We start from the raw sequence: 21168 nt of genomic DNA, 5'->3' as shown, positions 1-21168 counted from the left end.
ATCAATATCACTGAACATAGCGGAAGACGATATCAGAGATTCAACCTTTCATGTGAGTGACATGTCCTCAACGTTACAGGCCGAACCAGCTGGGATGCAGAGTGACAGTATAAGGAAAGAGGCCAAATTCATTGTATTCGATAGTTGTTTGATTGATATTATTATTCGGATGAAATGTGGGCATTCGGTTGGTGGGGAAGTATGTGGGGAGCCATTGATTAATGTGACTCGTGCAATTCGAGGCACTAACCTTAAAATACATGCCAGCTGTACAAAATATCATCCTTTCTCATGGTCTGCACAACCCATGCTGGGGCAACTGCCAGCAGGCAATCTACTTTGTGCAGCGGCTGCACTTTTTAGTGGTTCAAGTTTTAAAAAGTTAGAGTCTTTCTTTCAGTTTGTGGGAATCCATTTCATTGCGAAAACTCAGTTCTACAAATACCAAACCGATTATCTATTTCCAGCCATTAGCGAAGCTTGGAGAATGGAAAAAATGTCTATTGATAGTACATTCGCGGGCAAACGGTTCAGGCTAGCCGGTGATGGACAGTGCGACAGCCCAGGATTTTCAGCCAAGTACTGCACCTACCACTTTCAGGACATGGAAAGTAAGAAAATTGTGAGTTCGGTGGTCGTGCAGGTGTCACAAAGTACATCCTCAGTGGCCATGGAGAAAGTTGGCTTTGTAGCATCATTGCAAGAATTACAATCGCGGGGAATGGTGATCGACCACGGACAGACACGTTTCCATTGCCAAGACAATGAGAGAAGAGTACAAAAATATAAATCACCAATTTGACGTTTGGCATCTTGCAAAAACAATCAATAAAAAAATGTCGGCTGCAGGTAAAAAAAAAGATATGCAAGGTATTTCACAGTGGTCCAAGTCAATCAGCAACCATCTTTGGTGGAGCTCAAAAACATGTGGAGGGTCGTTGGAAATTCTACTGGAAAAATGGCGGTCAGTAATGCTACACTCTATCAACGTTCACCGCTGGAACACAAACCAACATTTCCACAATTGTGAACATGGCCATTTGTCCACAGAGGAGGCACGGAAGAAGAAGTGGTTGATTCCTTCATCACCCACTCACAAAGCCATTGAAAAGATTGTATTTGATAAAACTATAACAAGAGATTTGAGGGGACTCACGGAATTCTGCCACACAGGAGATTTGGAGGTGTTCCACAATATGTGCCTAAAGTACAGGCCAAAACGATTGCATTTTGGCATGGAGGGCATGATAAATCGGACTCTTCTAGCGGTCTTGGCACATAACCATAATGTTGGCCGTCAACAAAGTAGGACGACCGGAACTTTAGGGACGCTTCGCTACAATAAGGCCTTCACTAAAAGAAGTAAACAATGGGTGATCAAACCAGTGTTTGAGGATATGCAATATGAGTTTATTGAGAGACTTATTGTTGATGTCCTAGATAGGCACATACATGGAGTTGTGAACGAACCTGTGCAGGGGACAACTGCATTGCCACCCAACATTGCCTCTGTTCCATGTCCACCTAAAGCAGAGCTCATTGAGAAATACACATCACGGTTTAAATGATTGTAATTTGATTGTCTGTTCTCTCGAGTCTCCTCATGTCGCAGGCCCATTGAATATGTGTAGCTATGTATTGTGTAAATCAAAGTGATTGCTCAGTGTACATGCAATGTGTCTCTCCACCCTTGCCCCTCCCTTCACCGTGCAGTAGTGCAAACCACCCGGGTGTCACCTGTGACTTTGCTCTCGAGTCTCCTCATGTCGCAGGCCCATTGAATATGTGTAGCTATGTATTGTGTAAATAAAAGTGATTGCTCAGTGTACATGCAATGTGTCTCTCCACCCTTGTTCATTTGCGCATTAAAGTAAACCAAACAGTAATATAAATCATTTTTCAAAAAATATAGAATGTCTCCGTATTTATGGTTCGCTGGGGCTGCAAATGCACGCAGACAAAATGCAAAGATGGAGTGTAAATTTCAAGTCCTGTGAGATGGCCTTACACTGAATGTAGCTAACTAGGAATGTGTGCTCGTTCAAAGGGAAGGTCAGCTGCTTTGATTTTTTGCTCAGGTGCCGGAATGGCCCACGACTCAGTATAAGGTTCTATTGTTATTTGACCTTGACAGGCCGGGACCATCCCGAAAGACTTCTTTTTGGGGGTGTGGGGCAATAACGTAAGAAACGATAATGAATATAATTTCAGAAACGAAAGCCATTTAATGTTCGTTCATTAGAAGAAATAACGTCGGCATAGAAGGAGTGGTATTTCGGGGCAGCCCTACGCACAGACACAATGGAAAATGCAAATATAATGTAAGTAACTCTTTAGATGAGTTTATACCGCAATTTAATTACTATACAGTAGCTTTAAAGACGGGTTAAGTTGTACTTGTTCGTTCAATGTGGCATCTTGTTTTGTACCGTGCACTATCTTGAGGAGAACAATCTCCTTTTACGGAAGCACCTCAAAACCTTACTCTTTGCTTCTGCTTTCTCTCTCCCTCTCCCCTGCTACAACTGGTCCACTGTCTGCGACCTCAGTCCTGGGCCCTTCCACTCTCCACCTGCACTGCCTCCCTGTCAACCCCTGCACTGGGGGACTGTCTCAGTATCCTACAGCCCCCCCTTCCCAGCACTTGTTCTGCACTTACCTTGCACTCGCCACCAACTGGCCCTATGTATTTATTATTTTATGCTACTTACCTTGTACTCCACTTCCCCCCTCCCCTTCCACTTTTACCTTCCCCCTACCCCTGCACTTGCGCGATCTGAATGACACCTGGCCTTGTAGGATCGTTGTCTGTCTTCTCCTTGTTCCCCCCCCCCCTCCCTGCCTCGCCACGCCTTGAAACACTTGTGTATAGGCGCGTTGCAAATGCCATATTATATCATATCAGTGACGAAGTGGTCCACTGACGCTCAGGCGGCTCTGAAAAAGGCGGAGGAGAGGGGGTGGGTTACTGGAAATTACGTATAATACCCAGTTGCACTGTCCTAGCTATGAAATAATTTCCCGACCTAATATATAAAATGAATAATTTTAATAAAGATCTGATGGTGAGACTAATTTCATTTTTTATGTTTTCAAAACAGGTACATCCTTCATTATTGTATGTGTCACGAGTACCAGACGCCGGCGGATGGGTTTTTCAACCGCCAGTTGCTTCTCCGCGTGAACAACGTTACCACCCTGACCATTTTATGGGACGATCGCCAAGTACAAGTATGCCCTTACGCGGTACTAACGGCTAGATGCAACATACAGACCGTTGTGGTGGCCTAGTGCCTCGTTGTTGGAACAGCCATGCGATTATCAGTGCGACCGAAGAGCTTATTTTATCGTAAACCAACACACTGTGTACTGCACACGAACATCGCTTGCCTCAAGACAAACTATTTTGGATCGAGAGCAAAGAAAAATGCAAATCGCTGAATATTCTCTAAACATTTGATGTCCAATAAATGTACTTTGCCAAATGTACAATCTTGCCGTTTGCTTTTAAACCACAGTTTGATATTCCGAATTGTGGCGCTGTATTGTGAGATGATCTAAGACCCCGTGTACAGCAAAGGAACATCGCGTGCCTCAAAACGAACTTTTTGGAACGTGAGCAAATAAAAATGAAAATCGCTGAATATTCTCTAAACATTTGATGTCAAATAAATGTACTTTACCAAATTTACAATCTTGCGGTTTGATTTAAAAGTACAGTTTCATATTCCCAATTGTGGCGCGCTGTGTTGTGAGCTGATCTGTGTTGATTTCCGGGTTCTGTGTGGAGTCGCGTAGAAGACGCCTGGGCGCGTTTGCCTACGCAGCACAGTCACGTCACGGATAGAGGCGGGGAATATGAATGTTTTGATAAAGTCTGTTTCAGGGGCAGGGGATTTGATTTAGTGCCGCAAAAGCAGGTGAGCCAGGTCGATGGGGGGGAAATGATAGGATTATCATAAAATGGCGGCTGATTTCGAGTGCGTTAATGGACGAAAAGTCGGGTAAGGTCCATAGGAAAGTTTTCTACGATCTACCGAGTTATGCTTAAAAACACATGGCCGAACCGTAGGGACAATAAAAAAAAAGTCCCGGAACTATCCTTTAAGGGGAATGGGCAGAAGGTGGCGACCAAGAAAAATTTCGACTTTAGTAATCTGCAGGATGATCATTGGGTGGACGTGTGGCGGGAGCACCATGTGGGCCCAGGAGGGTACACTTTTTCTCCCTTCCTCCCCAATCCTATACTAGGATACATAAGCTGCTGATGCCATGGGAGCAAATGGAGGTTGTGCGGGGACCGAGAATTGAGGTGATAACATGGTCGGACCATGAATTGGTAGTTGGAGAATGGGGAATAGTGAGTCTGTCATGGCGGCAAACACGATTGAGGTGCAATGACACTGGTAAGGGATTGGGTGTTGCGTGACTTTTTGGGGAAGGCTATAGGGGCATATTTTAGAACCTGTGATAATGGGGAGGTGGGCATGGTAGTGGTGTGGGAAGAGGCCAAAGCTACATTCAGAAGGCTGCTTGTTGCGGAGGGGGTCTGGAAAAAGAGCGATAGCGGTCTAGTTGAAGTCGAGCTCTGGTGGAGCTCAAAGAGCTGCATGCCCAGCTAGTGCAGAAGGGGGTGGACAGGGGTGAACTACTGGCCGTGATGAGGGACAAGCGGCAGGAATATCAATTGATAGCCATAGGTGAGGCGATTAAGCAGAGGTATACCCGGCAGAAATATTATTAGCATGGTGATGCAACGGGGGCCTTCCTTGCAAATGGGTTGAGGGGTGACAGGGCGGCGAGGAGAATGGACAGGATAAAGGGAGCAAACTGGGTCATGGTGGAGAAAGGGGAAGAGGTCCCCACCCAATTTGCAGAGGGCTCTATACCGAGTCTGAGTCAGTAGAAGATTCGTGGGTACTTGGCAGGATGTGAAGCTACTCAGCCTGACACTGGAGGACAGGGACAAATTGGATAGGGAAGTGACGTGGAGGAGGTGTTGTTGGCGATTCGCAAGCTGAAGGCAGAGAAGGCCCCAGGGCAGGATGGATTCACTGCAGATTTTGATGAACAGTACCAGGAGCTTCTAAGCAGGGTCACTGGCCAAGCTGTTTAATTACATAACAAGGGAGGGGTTTTTTTCTCCTGTTTTTGTTTTGTCTCTGCAGGCAACCAGATTCAGGCTATCATTAGTGATTTAATCACCTCCATTCCCCCCATCTACAAGAGAGGGACCATTTTTTATTTCACCATATCAAAGGATTTACTATGGTAAGAGGCACGATATTGTTTCAGTTTTGTGTGTTTTATAAAATAGCATTTATTGCACATACCCAGAATTATGTACTTATACTCCGAGATCACACCATCTTATAACCCGCACATCTATCACGGATTATAGATGGAGATCCCAGGACACGGCCACAACATCTGCCACACGTCCTGATGAAGGCCAGCCACACAAGCTACATTAAGCAGCTTCACCTTGGGGCGAAATACAACAGTGTCAACGTTTTCTTCACTAATTCAGTGTCTACTCAATACACTGATATATGTTTTTTTCTGTTCACCAAAATGTGCTCTGTTCTATGTTCACATTGAATTTGAAAATGTAACTTGTCTAACACAAGCAAAACATGTTTACCAAAATCCGGTCTAGCTGATTCGATTGTACCTATTTGTATCATGTACAAAATTGTAAATAGTCTAGTGTCTTTGGGTCCTGCCCTTTAGTATTGAAGTACTTATGGAAAATAAGAAAAACGCAAGGCCGACGAACCGGGCTCACCTTGCTAAAATTCAAAATTATTATTTGTCTTGTGTAGTAATACAATAAGAAAAGTATTGTGTGATCTTTCACCCTGATTTCTATGAATTAAAGCAGTGGATTGTGGCCCGGTACTCAAAGCCAACAGCTAGGGCGGCGGTTAACAGGAACATATTGCAGGCGTTCAAGCTACACTGAGGTACCAGGCAGGGTTGCCCCTTCACTCCTTCGCTCTATTCATTGGAGATGGAACCATGGGACAGGGTGGTGTGGAAAGCGGAGAGGATAAAGGGAATGACGGGGGAGGGGGCTGCATGCATAAAATTAGCCTCTTTGCAGATGTCCTGCTATATATTAGACCCGTTGTCTTCGGTGCCTCGCCTTATGGATGGCCTGCCGCACTATGGAAAACTATCAGGCTTTAAAGTTAATTTCGACAAGTAAGTAGCCATGCTGGTTGGAGGCTTGTCAGGAATAGAGAGAAATGTTGTGAGGGAGCTCCTGTGCCGGTACCTGGGAATACTGGTGTATAAGCGAGCAGAGGATATCTATGCAGAGAACTACACACCGTTGTGGTTAACAGTGCGCAAAGAAGTGGAGCGGTGGGATAGGCTGGGGCTTACATGGATGGCACGCCTAAATTGCATAGAAATATTACCTAAATTTCTGTTCTCGTTTCAGATGCTCTCATTCCTTTGCAGGGGCCAAACACTGCATCACATATAAGACACTGATCCTCCTAAAGGAGGAGGGTGGGTTTCCCAGATCGCCCGACCTATTACAAAGCAGCCCAGCTCCGGGTGCTGGTGGATCACCTAGACCTGGCGTCAGAGAAGCAATGGGTACCGCTGGATAACTAGGTCCTGTCGCTAGTTCCCCTAGGGGAGTATCTATAGGAGCCCAGGGACCCACTCTCAGCCAGGATTAGGTGGGGACATGATCTATTGATGATACCCTATGGGCATCAATGTGTAGGAAGGTGGCTAGTTGGACGGCCTCCTTGCAATATCGGCATCAGGCCCTTAACGTCTTGCACTGGTGGCATTACCCGCTGGCAGCGTCGGCAAAGATGTGTCGGGGTTACAATGCATGCTGTTGGAAATGTGGGGGGAGATGGGGGTGCGGGACTATGGCTATATGTGGTGGGGCTGCAAAAGGGTACAAACAAAGTCGGGAAGTCCTGTAATGGATCAAAGGGGTCGATGGAATCAATCAGTGGTTGCTTCTCTTTGGGGTAACGCTGGAGGCTGACGACTGGGAGGTCAGACACATGGTAAAGATAATGTTGGTGGCAGCTAGATGTTGCCTCGACCGGGTGTAGAAGAGCCAGAGGAAGCAAGTTGAAAAAAATGGGTAGCCAAGGTGCAAGCCATATATGACATGGAATTCCTTGCACACCACCTTGACGAATCCGAAACCGATAGAGGGCCTAGTGGTGCCTTTCTTTGAAAAATACCAGCGTTGAGAGGTGGTGGGTAGTGAAGTGCGGGGAGGGGAAAAGACTGCTGGTTTGGATGACATCTGGCCACATTACACTTGGCCACCTAGCCCTGGGAGTGATGCCACTAAAGCAAACCCGGATGAAGCATAACCGGATGGTGGAATGATTGTGTACTCTGCTGTGGGGTCAAAAACTATTTGTGGGGAGGAGTGCTACCTTTGTGTTAGGGAGAATACCAAAATACCAAAGAGGGTATGAAAGAGTTGCATGGGGGTTTGTGGGGGGGGGTGAGGGGGGTAGGGGTTTGCAAAATGGAGGGGGTAGGAAGGGACTTGGGAGAGTTTTTTGTGGAAATGTTGAACATTGCATGATTGGCAGTTGGGGACTTGCACTCGGGGACTGCATTACCTCTCTAAGCTTAAAGAGTGGGGCAATGTGACCGGGCTTACTCAAAAGTTTGTATTGTTATGTTGGAAACGTCAATAGAGTTTTTATTCTCTCCCCAAAAAATGCATATCCTTTCACAGTACTACACTACCCTATTTACCGCTGAAACCCTTAATGGGGATCCAACAAGATTATTTTATTCAAGATGCCTGCGTTCCCCAAATCTCGGAGGATAGTAAACATGCTTTAGACAACCAAATTACAGTTGAGGTGGTTTCCCAGGCTATTCGGTCGCTCTCTTACAATAAGGACCCAGCCCGGGTGGCCTCACTGCCATTTTCTATAAAAAGTTCTTCGCTATGTTGGCTCCCCATTTACCAAACTTTAATTCTTCCCCCCATCGGGGAATCAAAACCAACTATGTTGGGTAAGCCATGTAAAGATTGCACTCAAAGCACTTCTTAAAGGCCGATTGCTGTCATTAATTACGATTCTTGCATCTACTCGCAAAATTTAGCAGCTCGTCTAGCCACTGTTCTACCGGGTATAGTGGGCGGGGATCAAACTAGTTTTATCCTGGGTCGTCAAGCTCATGATAACATCCGCCAGACAATTGAGGTCATCACTTGGGTGCAGCAATGCTGGATGGAAATGGCTGTCCTCTCGATTGATGCCAGAAAAGCATTTGATCAGGAGCGCTGGGTCTACTTGTGCAAGGTATTAGAAGGGTTTGGATTTGGGGTTATTTTTCTTAAAAGGGCACTGGCCAATTTCGTGGTTCCGTCAACAAGGATCAAATTGAATGCTGCATGTCTGACCCGATGGAGTTACAAAGGGGTACTCGTCAGGGCTGCCCATTATCCCCCTTGTTATTCGGACCAAACTGCTCCATGGAGAGGACGGTCAGCAGCAGACATTCAGAGGATGGAGATCGCTGGATACCAACACAAGGCAGCATTTTATGCTGATGATCTTCTCTTCTCTACGAGACAGACCTCATTACCCCATTTTGTGTCCCTGTTGGAAAGGTTTCACATGGTTTCAGGGTTTAAAATTAATTATATAAAGTCCATCAAGTTTAACATCTCTGAAACACAAAAGACAGTTAACCAGTTAAAGAATACTTTTGAATTCTTATTGGCTTCGGGTGCTTTAAAGTACTTGGGTATCCCTCTGATGCCATGCTACGATCAACCATATGTAGCCAATATTCTCACGCTCATTGCTTCTGCTAAGCAGGATTTGGCGACGTGTTGCAAGTCGGAAATTACTTGGTTAGGAAAAATGACAGCAGTTAAAATCCCCTTGCTGCCATGGTTGGTATACATCTTTCAGGTATTAGTGATCTGGATCCCGAGGGCGTTACTTAAGGATCTTCACTCCCATACTTTTGATTTATCTGGGCGAGAAAGTTTCCCAGGGTGGCCAGGCACACATTAATGGCAGCAAAGGAAAAGGGAGGCTTAGCGGTTCCGGACATTGAAAGCTACTTGTATCCCGCCCAACTCGCTACGCTGCTGAAAAGCCATGCGGCTGCACTCAACCCTAAATACTGCGTTAATATTGAAAAGGACAGACTAAGGGTTCCTCTCACCACACCTCACTCTTGCACTGACCACTTTCTACTCTCCTCTCACCTGAAACTCTGTCCCTCAGGCCAAGCCTACCCCAGCACTGCCACCTACCTTTGCGGTCATTCGGCCCATGAAGCATGTGTCAGGGGATGCCTTTGCTGCTACTTTCTCTGCTCCACACTCCGACACATACCTCTTTAACCTTCATCTGTCCATCTCCACCACTCTGGACGTCCTTGCCCACATCATGAGAATTTGTCTGAAGCCTACCTCCAAGTGCTACTCTTGGAATGACTCAGACCTCGCAGCCCTGAAACGCAAGTGCAGGGTGGTTGAGAGGAGGTGGCGGGCATTGGTTGCATCCTCTGACAAACTGGCCTGCCGCCTGCTCCAAAGGCAATACAGACTGTCCTGTCCACATCCAAGCCCGTGCCTCTGCAGCCTCTAACACGGCCGAACTCTAAAATATGCAAGGAGCTGTCCAATTCTACTGCAGTCCTCACTTCTTCTGTTCGCTTCCAGGCCCTATGTATGGCTCTGGCTTCTCACTTCACCACTAAAATTCAGGCCATCCTGTCCTCGCTATTCTCTTCCTCTACCTCTACCTCTCTCGGTCCCCTTGTGGCCGCATCCCTTATCTCCTCCTCTCCAACAACACCCGACTATGTTTCTCAAAAAGTCTGATTCAATGAAAGTGTCATCCAAAACAGGTGCTCCCCTGCTCCTCCAGAACCATGAAGGACAACATGGACACCCTCGCTCCAACCTTGGCCGATTTCTTTTGCCACTGGATCCTTCCCCTCTCTCAAGCACTCCTTTGTGCACCCCTCCTTAAAATGCCTTCTGACAATCCTACCTGTCCAGCAAACCATCACCCGATCTCCATCTCTTCTTTCCAGAGCAAACTCTTGGAAAAGCTGGCCACACTGAATCTGTTGGTTATCTCCATGACCATCAGTCTGGCTTCAGAGCAACCGTGAATATTTGCTCACTAATCTCGACTATAGCCTTCCTTCTGTCTCATTCTCCTTAACCTTTTCTCTGCCACTGACACGATTGGGCCCGCTCTTCCTTTGCCTTCGAGGCTAAAAACCTTGGCGTCATATTCGACTTCACTCTCTCCTTCTCTCCTCACATCACATCACAGACCTTGCCAAGAAGGCCCACTACCAGCTGAATCTCTGCAGTGGTATTCTTTAATTTCTCACGTTTCTCCAGAAGCTCACTCTCTCCAGAGCCCTGGCTCTCTCCAGGATGGACTAGCCTCTTTCTCAATTTACCTTCCTCTACTCTCCGCACTCAATCGATAACAGGACTGCAAGACTTGTCCTTGGCCTCAAGCCCAGGGACTGCACCTATCCAGCCCTGAAATCTCTCTGGTGGCTGCAAGGATCAAGTTCAAGACCCTCTGCATCATCCACAAGGCTTTCTGGGGCTGGGGCCTGAACCACATCCAACTTACTATTCATAAATGCCTTCCTTCGAGCCCTTCGCTCAGCTACCTAAAACTGAGGGTCAGATGCTTCTACAAGCAGAGAGTGGGCGGTAGATCTTTCTCTTTCCTTCCCCCCTCCCCCTCCTCCCCCTCCTCCTCCTCCTCCTCCTCCTCCTCCCCTACCCGTCTCCTAAGCCAACTGGTTGCTTGTCTACCTTCAGTCTACTGGGTGCCAGGCTCCTCCTTGATCAGTCTCCCATGCACTGCCTCCGGGCAAACACGCACTAAGGGCTGTAAATTACCCACAGCCCCTCCTTGCACTTCCCCAGAGCCGCGCAGCCCTGATTGTATTTTCCCACGCCCCCTCCCTGGCACTTCAACCCTCCCTTCACCTTGCACTTTACTTCGTCGCTCTTGCACAATCTAAATGACAAACGTCTAGTGAGATAGTTTGTCTCGTCATTCCTCCGTCTTCACTCCCTTATCTTGTTGTGCCTAGAAACACGCGCGTTATAAATGGCATATCATGCATGATTGGTGTTGGCAGTCTCCGTGGGTGAGGAAGCGTGATAGGTGTGGGTTTCCGTCAACTAGCACTAGGTTGGACCATTGGGATAAAGCCATCCGTAAATATGCAACAACTTCCTTTCCATCCCCCTTTACCCTTTATATGGTACAGCTGGGAGATCCCGCCTAGTCGTGACACATGGAGATTAACTGCTGGATTGAAGGGGGGCTGTCGCGGCTGGGTCAGCTGTTTGAGAATGAACCCTTCTCTTTGGATCAGTGCAAGCGAGCCTTTCTGGTGAATGATGCGGATAGGTACGGTTATAGTCAGCTTAAGCACTGGGTTGCAAGCACAAATAAAGTAATCAGGTGAAAAGGTAAAATGTCACGATTTGAGCATCTACTTTTAGGGGCCTCCCCAGGAGGCAAAGATTCCTCTCTGTATAAGGTTCTCAATTCTAACAGGTTTCGATCCCCCCATGCATACATGATCAAATGGGAGTAGGATATGAGGGAGACCCATAGATCTGCCCAGGTATAACATTTGGATGAGGGATGGGAAATATTCTAAAATCGGTCCATCTTAAGGCACATGGATTAAAACTACTGCTTCGATGGTACCTCACCCCAGAGCGTCTGCATAAAATGAACCCAGCACACTCCCCCACGTGTTGGAGGTGTTCGGGGTGCCCCTGCCATCCCTTTTCCACTTGTGGTGGACGCGTCCAAGTGTTTTGGAAGGAGCTGTTGGCCCAGATTAAGAGGGTAAATGGGATTGATCTGGTAGCTGATCCGCTAGTGATGTTGGGAGTTTAAGATCCCCAGGGACAATACAAGCTCGGGGCCAAAACCTCGAAACTGATTCAATTCTTGGTGGTGACAAGGTTGGTCATAGAGAAAAACTGGAAGTCTTCCACGGTTCCTGATACAAAGGCGTGGTGGATGAGAGGATGGTTTGTTTCAGCTACGTGCAAGATAGATGCAGCTCTTAAAGGAGAGTTTGCATAGTACCTTGTGGAATGGGGCCCGCTGTTCACAATTGTGAGCAGACATGATCACCCAGGGATACACCATAAGCTCCATGAGATGGCATCTTTTTCACTCAAAGCCCACACTCCTGGCTTGGTTTCGGGAAACCTACACACTATAGTGTTGCAGTTTTTTTTTTTATTGTTTTTGTCTTTTTCAATTCCATGTTATTCTCAGATATGTCTGGATGGAGGTACCAATTTAATCTCCAGTTGAAGTAAACACTACAATTGCTGAATTATGCCTCTGCCGCAGAGATTGTATGCAGCAGTGAGGACTGTGGTACTTTTTCGTATTATGCTTTAATAAAAGGTAAATGATAAAAAAACACAAAACCTGCAGGTAGATACCAGACCTGTAATTAGTTACTGCCGACTGACTTGCCGTAATCACTGGGAGATTACGATCCCGGCGATCCAGGAAGTCAGGTGGCGGCAAATGTTAATCCCCCTTCCCATTTCAGTCCCATAGGACTCAATGGGAATGGGTATCACGGAAGCACCAGCACTGTTAACAGTCCCAGTGCCTCCATGTAAATCTGCCGGCGGGTGCCGTTCCGCCTGCCAGGTCGGACCCTGGCAAGCGGTATGGCACCCGCCCACAGACTCGTAGTTTAGCGGTCCAGAACCAATGGTGCCGGTAAGCTTACCGGCACCGTTGTTTTCCAGACTGGCAAACTTGTAATAAGGGCCACAACCTTTTAACTGTTATGCAGGACAGTTTGCCCCAAAGCTGGAGTCTGACCTGGAGCTAGTGTCTCGAAAGTCGTGATTGCAGAAAGCAGACTGTTTTCCAGTGGCAGCCTTACCGATGACGTCCGAAGGGACGTCGCGCTGTAAAGTCGCCACAGTGGCTTTAGCCCTGATGGCGCAAGTGTGAATGATCTTTTTTGGGGAGAAGTGAGGGGTCACGCTTTTGCATGACATCGCAGAAATGTATGCCTAGCAATAGTAGCATGCAGGCATGGGAGCCAGGATGCCGTCAGCTGAAAGTGACAAAATGTATGTCCGATTTTCTAAACTGTTTTAAGTACTGTGAAGGACGAGCTTCAGAGCTCCCCTGACATCAAATGAGGGAAGGTGTCGGCAGATCCAGCATTCAGAAAAAATGTAAGTATCAACGTACAGAACAAACGCCTCGCTTTTTTTCACCAATTGCAAGTTTGAAGAATTTGTTGATTTTAGTCACTTTGCCACAAAAAAGCACGGGAAGACCCCGGCACCTTAGTCTATCCGACAAACCCCTTCCTGCCCCCTTACCTCTGTATACAAAAGCCAAACTTGCCATCTGTACGTTTGGGGTAAAAAATAAAAGTGGAGGAAAAAAATTCGGCAAAGTTGCATTCGAGGAATGTGAGGAATACCTAACGAATACACAACCTTAGGAGAGAAAAAAGGGTGGACCCTTAGAACCATCTCCTTACTATGGAAAATTGTAGAAGACTCTGAGGCACACTGTTTGATTCTCACCAACCATCCACGCAGATGAGGCACCAGAAGAGACCTTCCAAGTAAAGAACTTTAAGTACACAAATGGCGTTTTCACACACAAAGGGCTTAATGCCACCAGAACAACATCCAAATCCCATACCAGGTGAGGTATGTAAACCGAGGAGAGGAGTCTGTAGAGCCTCATTAGGCCTTTTAGGTACCTGCGTACCTTAGGATTAGAAGTGGAAACGGATGTGTCCTGAGCATTCAACTGGCCTTAATCGTCGCAAGGTAAGAGTGACTTGAATCGATAAAGAAATCATTGCAGGCAGTAAGGAAAACGAATATGCGATTGTCATTTAGTGGGCGTTACAAAGAGTTCATGTGCATGTCCTGGCCTCAATAACAATCTTTTCCACTTACTTTTGGTTTGGGGCAAGTGGGTCTTGGAGGATGCAGAGGATCCTCCCAAAATTAACAGTCCCAGAGAATGAGTTGCAGTTTTTTTTTTTTACCTCAGATGAGCAGGGAGACATGTGGCGTGAATTCCAAACGAATTCACTGGAAGGTGGGGCGATCAGCCGAGCAGGTCCTTCCACTGACAGTGTATGAAGAGTGCAGGAGATGAACGCTCAACACAACATGCAAGTGTCCCAAACATGGTAATCGCCCAGGGCTCAGGGCTCGGGCACCTCAGGCAGTGACTGTGCATGTTCTGTAGCTTGTTGTATTTCACTAATCCATATGTATCTATGTAACAATGTCTATGTAAGAAATGCGCCCAGACGCCCCAAGGTATGGTGCGCTCTAGAAATAAACAAAATACAAATGCTTGAGGCAGGGAAACTCCAGAGAGGACGGGAGCTAAAATCATGTACCACTGGCATACACTGACCGTATGGCATTCAGGGGTTAAGGAATCAGCAAAGAATTTGTGCAGGGCATTTAGTCCTGTCAATAGGTAAAAAGGAATCACTGGCAAGGCAAGTGGGAGGAGTTGGCGTGGGCAAACTGACCTAGGCATGCTTTAAATTTAAAGGGGAAGTTGATTTTTTGCAATTCTCTGGACCCGTCCCTGGGGGGCGGACTAGACATCATTAGTGGCAAAGGAAGTGGGTTTCTCATATCTGTCTGCAATTGCAGGCAAGAGATCAGGGTTTATTAATCTATTTCATCCGGTCAGGGAATACAGGCACTGCCTGGTGCTTGAGCACATTGACTAGTACTCTAATTGGTAAACAACATTGTTACATTTAAACAACACGCATTACCTTGTTGAACACACAATGAAGCAGATTAAAGGCACTCAATCCCCGATTAGGTCAACAGAAAACTGCCAAGATAAACATTTTGGATTGTACAATTCTGAACAAAGCTTATATTAGGACAAATACCAATATATATATAGTTGATTAAAGCATCCTTTAACCCTTTGCAGCAAGTCAAACAGACTGCAGACATACTTAGCTAAAGGTAGCATAATGGCGCTGAACACTTGACAACTCAAACATATATACATACTGTTAGGGAGAATTCTCTCTTTAGGCTGAATTTCCTAACCTAGTGAGTCCCCCAGCAGCTTTGCTGGATTTCTGAAGTTTGTTTTTTTCTCCTGCCAAGAGTGAGACTCTTTCTCCCACTCTTGGACATGTTTATGGTGTTCCTTTGACTGTTCAAGTGTTTGATTGGGCTATGGGGTCCTTTGCTCCATAGGGTCTCATGTGTTTTTAGTATGTGTGTTACACAGCACCCACCGTGCAGTAACACAGGGGTGTCATAGTGACCCCCCACCATAGACTCCATAACCTGGGACTGACTACTGTCTCCCAGGGCATGTAAAGTCACCATTGGCTTTACTAGTCCCAAATTATTAACAGAAACCAGTACAAACCATCATATTGTGGATGTACTGGTCAGGGCAATTCGGGTCTGTTAGTCGAGGGGGCACGTCTCCGTCCCCCCCTGATCGAGTTTTAGCTGGTGGCAGTGGAAACTACTTTTTATATTCGACCGCAAATATTTCCCTATGGGATTTTCCCATTGTTCGAGGCTACCAACTTTAATTATTTAATTCTCATAGCCTCGAACATACCGCCGATTTATTTAATTAATATTAATTCGCCGGTTGGTATTTTTTGCCAGGACTCAACTCTAAAATGGCGTTGTGTTCTCCTCTGTGACTCCAACCCAAGTCGAGCCCTTTGTTCCACTTTTTGGCGGCCCAAGTGGTGAGCCGGCTGGCTCACCACTTAGCATGTTTGATTGACAGCTAGGCTGAGTGAATGGGGGTATGCTGCATAAAAGCAGGGCTTTGGGGACTGGAACTTCAGAAGTCGCCACAGGACCGGAGAATCCGACTAGGGAGAAGCTGAACCAACCCACTACGACACCACCGGTGGAGCCCTGCGGAACCGACTCACCACTTCCCGACGACAGAGAAGATCACCCGGCTGGAGAGGCTTCCCCTGACTGGTGGGCACAACCAGTTTACCTTCTTTCTTCGCACCCCAGACCGGTTTTTGGTCGAACTGCCCGTGCCAAGCACCCCTGCGGCCGGATAGCCACTCACCACTGAACCGCGAATCAACGGACCGCTCCTTGTACCCGAGAAACTCCGCAGCCGTTTTCTTCCCTGGCAGTGCACGGACTCCGGTCTTCCTCCCTGACGAGATCCTCTCTTCCCCCAGACGAAGCACCGACTTGCATCCGCTGCCAGGAACAACTGCCCCCGCTGGAGTATCCTCACCACTTTAAGGTACCCTGTCCACCAGGCCTCCCTTTCTAAAGATTGCTACAAGGTAATGATAACACCTTAACCTTCCGGACTGGGCTGGCCGCCTTGACCCTCTAACTGGTCCCTTTCTTTGGTCCAACTCCTTTTTGAACCATTACAAGACTTTTGTGCACTGCAACCGTGTGACCTTGGACACATTTCGTTTTGATCCTCTTAAAGCGGATCCGGCCTACTGACTCTGAATCCACGTTGTTACTTTGCCTTCCTCTCTTGTGTGTTTGTGGAAAAATTTTGGGATCTGTTTCAATTTATTCTCTGTTTTTCTCTCCCTTTTTAAAACGAGTTATTAGAGTGCCATCTACGTTAAGCGCTCACCGCTGTCTGAAAATAAGTGGGGCTTTACTTCAGACTTGTCTAATATTCTTCTAAGGGAGTGTATATCTTTTAGTGACCATGTTTTTGAATTGCTTACTATTAGTGCCTGTGTGTTTTTCTAGATGTGGTTTTAAATAATTATATCTCTTTTACACCAAGCCCTGGTCAGTGTTTACTTGTTCTACTGTGTTCTCTTGACCTATTGTGAATACTCTGTATACTGCCTAACTCTTCTTGAGGGAAGTCTGACTGCTCAGCCGCAGCTACCAAGTGAATCTGTGTGGTACAGACTGCTACCAAGTGGGTTTACTGCTAAACACCTGTAGTCTTAAATCTTTTGCAGTGGCCCCAGAGGGAACTGCACAGGTTTCTGCCTAACGCATACCAAAAAGAGTGAGAATATTCTTTTTACGCCAAAGTCTGACCAAAAGTGCATGGTTATTAAAATAAAGGATTCTATCAAACACTGAACTACAAGCTTGCCTTTCAGTTCTGAAAGAATGGCAAAATGTATACCCCCAAATAAATCAACTAAGATTTTTTTTAAATTAAATCAAATCCATTTTGTTTTAATATTACCAGGCAACAAATATGTAGATAGCAATACCTTAGGTTTCTAGTTTTGGTCTGTGTAATATTTTCCTCGGTTGAATTTAAGGTCTGCTTCACACCAACTTCAGCAGCAACATTTCCTGAAAATGGAACAAAACAGTTACTTAACAGTTGTATTAGACAGATGTACTTTCCACAAAATGCATGCAATGCTCCATCTAAATATCAACATTAAAAGGCACAATTAATCTAAATGAGAATAGAATGCATAGCTGACATTTCTAAATGTCAAAGCAAGATATAACTGGTGTCTCGAGGCATTGAACATATTGACAAATGTATGTGTATAAGATTTTGGCCAATTAAGACGTTTGAAGGAGCTGGGAGCAGCAGAAAATAAATGACAATGCTGGCCTGCGTTTTTTGTTAGGTCGCACCAACTGATTATGCTGATCAGACGATGCCATCCTCTGCTTTTTGGCTAGGTCTCCGTCAATCGTCAGAACACAGGCTGGCTTAGACCAAAGTTCATGGACTGGTGCTTCCAAAGACTGCCTTAAAGGACTAGGGTCTCTTTTTTCGAATCCTCATGCAGAATGTCAGCGAGTGCATACACTACCATGGGTCAGGAGGAGGCAGAAAACCCAAAGGTATCAACCTCCTTAGCAATTAGACGCTGAATGCTACCTTAGGCTTAAACAGGAGTGGCAGTAGGGAACTTGTGCAGTTCCAGACCACTTCATCCTGAAGGTCAGTATCAAGGGCCACCAAATCATCCTCCTCTCCATAAAAATACTCTGAGTTTTCCCTAACTTAACTGGGATGTAGGGGTTTCAACCCAAAATTAATGGTAACCCCCTCATAAATGTCCTCCATTCGGGACATGAATGCACCCTAGGAAGCAAAGCATATTCGAGGAACTTCGATCTCGCCAGTGGTGCAGAGGAGGCAAAGGATGTGGCCGGAGGACCGTTGTCCGTACACAGATTGGTGGGACTTTGAGGCAGGACCTTGTCATTCTTTGGCACAGCAGAGGCAAAGGGCACAAGGTAGCACACCTTTGCAGTGTTTCTGCCGTCGTGTCGGAGCTCAATGAACTCCGACTTCACCGGCGTGGCAGAGGCTGAGGCGGCCATACCAAAAATGTCGAGCATCTTGAGCCAAATGCCTCATTCCTCTGAAGTAGAGGATTAGGTAGGGAAAGGTACCCGAACGGTGTCTGGTCTTCCGGGGAGTCCATGGAATCATGGCTTATTTTCCTTGAAGATAAATAACAATTTTGCCTCCCATTTGCAAAGTGTCTTGCCGTGCATTGACGAACACTCCCTGCACTTCGTCATCTACCTTACTGAGGCACTAAAGACAGATCCTGTGGGATCTGAAATCGACATTTGGCATCCGCAATAGACACCAAGTTCAAAACCAGAGGACTTTGAAGGATTCAACATATTGTCAACAGACGAGAAGCAGAACAACGGAGGAAACTAAGGTCATGGCATGTGGCACCTCAATATATACAAGGCATGTAGAGGCATCGGACAAAGCGCTGCTGCGACCTGTGGTAAGTCAGAGGAAGGATGCACATTGACACGTTTCAGCTTTCAGTGTTTTATTAAAATAAAAAGCCCTCAACTTGTATTATTGCTACTGTGGAGATTCCCTAATTGTAGGAAAATAAAAATGGTCGTCATCAGGATGTCTTACCAAACTAAAAGTTGTCCTCAGTCCAAACCTATCTTATATTTCCACTAACAAGGAAACACAAACTTAGCCCAGAGATGGTTTTCTCACTCTACCTTGCGTGGCTTACGCCGAGTGATACAGGACACCCTGCCAACAATGTCTCTGCAAACAGTCCTCCTGACTTCCCTGGGCTTCTCCCGCTGTGCACAAAAAATAAAAAATCTTCTTGATTCCCACACAAGAACAAGAGAAACACTCCTTGCCCCTCCACCAAATTTTAGTTCTCGTCTTTTTCACACAGTCCCAGCAAACCAATCTCTTGAATTTGGAGATCATACAGTTGGTTAACTGCTGTCCCTCACTCACCCCTCCAGGACGTCACAGATTTGTGCCGATAGTAAGTTCATGGGGACCTTCTGCCTCTACTTGAGGTTTTGAGATACTGTGGGTTTCCACCCGCTTTGGATGGCTGGGAACATTAGCCCAACTGGGCTATGGGCCGTTAGCCAGTTTCTCCCTGTCTCAGGTTGCTTCATAACTCTGAACCCTTCTCTGAAATGTCTCTTAATCGCTGTTGCCTCTGAACCTCTTGTGGATTTTGTGATTTTGTTTTAAATTCAAATGCTTCTGATATTGGTTTTGCTTTCTAGTGTCTCTAAAGCCATCACAGGTTGCAACTTTCACTTAACCCTATTTTGGTATTTTGCCCTTTCCAATTTCTAGGCTTTCCATGGGCTTTCAACTTCACCCTCTTTTGTTTCATTTTTTTCTTAGAGTCTGTTGGTTTATATAGGCCCATCAACAGTCTTGGCACTTGGTTCACCACCTCAGTATTCTGGCTCCCGGTCAGAGCCCAGCAGAGCTCAACTACCCTCCTCCCACTCCTTGCCGAGAAGCAAGCACACCTTTCTTCATATTGGTGGTCTTTGGTGAGGCGGTCACTCTTTCCACAGTGGAAACAGGCTTATTGGTTTATTTGCCGGGTGCTTCCTCCAGGTTCTGCGGTTCAGGCACACCGGACACTTCCACCTTGGTCGTAGCTCAGTCTCGCTCCTCTCGAGACCTTGAGATCTTGGGATGTCCAGTACTCCAGGGCTTGGCAGCGATACGCAGGATCTACATTACCACGCATGCGTCATGGTCCTGCCTCCACACTACAACAGCAGCTTCTGTCTCCCAATGGTAAACTTGTTCCGCATCGGCTCCTTTACAGCAGGTAAATAGTCTTGCCCCTTAGATGTGCCTCCCTGCAACGAGCAAAATATTTCCATTAGCCCTGGGATTCCAGTCTCAGGGAGGGGGCAGCAGTCAAACCAAGCATAGTAAAAGGTACCTTTTCTTGTGTAACATTGGTGGCAAGGGAGTTACAGATGTGTTCAATGATGTGACCTTGCCCCCTAAAAGGTGGGGGCAAAGGGGGTAGCCGAGGGAAAAGTCTTCCCCCATTCAGATCCCGCTTGCCTTTTCCCCTAGGGAGGGTTTTGATTAGCAGATTCACCTAGTCTCAAAGGGGTTGGCTCTCCTTTGGGGAGAAGGGGAACATTCCCTGGATTTGTCACAGACCCCTAGCAGCAGGAAAGTTTCAAGAGAGCAGCAACACTGGGAGATGGGTATGAAAGATGAAAAATCAATGGGAGGAAGGAGTCCATTAGAGTATTTGCTAGAAATGTGTTCAAATTCTGTTTCATGTAGAGGACCCAAAAGGAACAAGTTACTTGCCTGTAGCTGTTCTCCAGCATGGGTCTGGCATGGATTCACATGCTCATGAATATTTCCCTTCGTCAGGCTGGGAATCCTCAGTAAAGAAAAAATCTGTATAAGTTTCGTTTCTGATCTGTCTTTCTTAGTAGTAACCAATCACTGATCTCTGGGTCATACTGCCCCCAGCCAATGACTGCCCTCTCCCTAAGCCCCGCCTCTGGCAGCCATCTTCAGATTTGGTAGCATGCCAAGTGGCAGTATGACCAAGTGAAGAGCCGCAGAGGAGTAGGTGGGAGGGTTCGCATGTGAATCCATGCCAGACCCATGCTGGAGAACAACAGTTACAGGTAAGTAACTTGTTCCTTCTCCAGCATGGGGTCTGGCATGGATTCACATGCTCATGAATAAAAGAATACATAGCAGTACACACATGCACAACCACGGGAGGTGGCAAAGGTTCAACATTAAGCATTACATCAAAAACTCAACAGTAAGCAATTCTTACCTCCTCACCTTAGGCGAACAGGTTGCGCAGCACTGCTTGGCCGACCCT

At 46.5% G+C, this 21168-nt stretch overlaps 1 protein-coding gene across 4 annotated transcripts in view; it reads right to left on the bottom strand.

The window, feature by feature from the left end:
• Positions 1–21168, bottom strand: part of BUB1 (BUB1 mitotic checkpoint serine/threonine kinase) — a 1594853-nt gene that overhangs the window by 895236 nt on the left and 678449 nt on the right. For all 4 annotated transcript variants that reach the window (XM_069606846.1, XM_069606848.1, XM_069606845.1 and 1 more), the window contains one exon: positions 17287–17371. In XM_069606846.1, the coding sequence (XP_069462947.1) occupies positions 17287–17371 (85 nt within the window). The remainder of the gene's footprint in view (positions 1–17286; positions 17372–21168) is intronic.

Source organism: Ambystoma mexicanum, chromosome 4p (assembly GCF_040938575.1).
Source record: "Ambystoma mexicanum isolate Mex_15411 chromosome 4p, UKY_AmexF1_1, whole genome shotgun sequence".
Taxonomy (NCBI): Eukaryota; Metazoa; Chordata; class Amphibia; order Caudata; family Ambystomatidae; genus Ambystoma; species Ambystoma mexicanum.
This window is presented reverse-complemented; position numbering and strand designations above follow the sequence as displayed.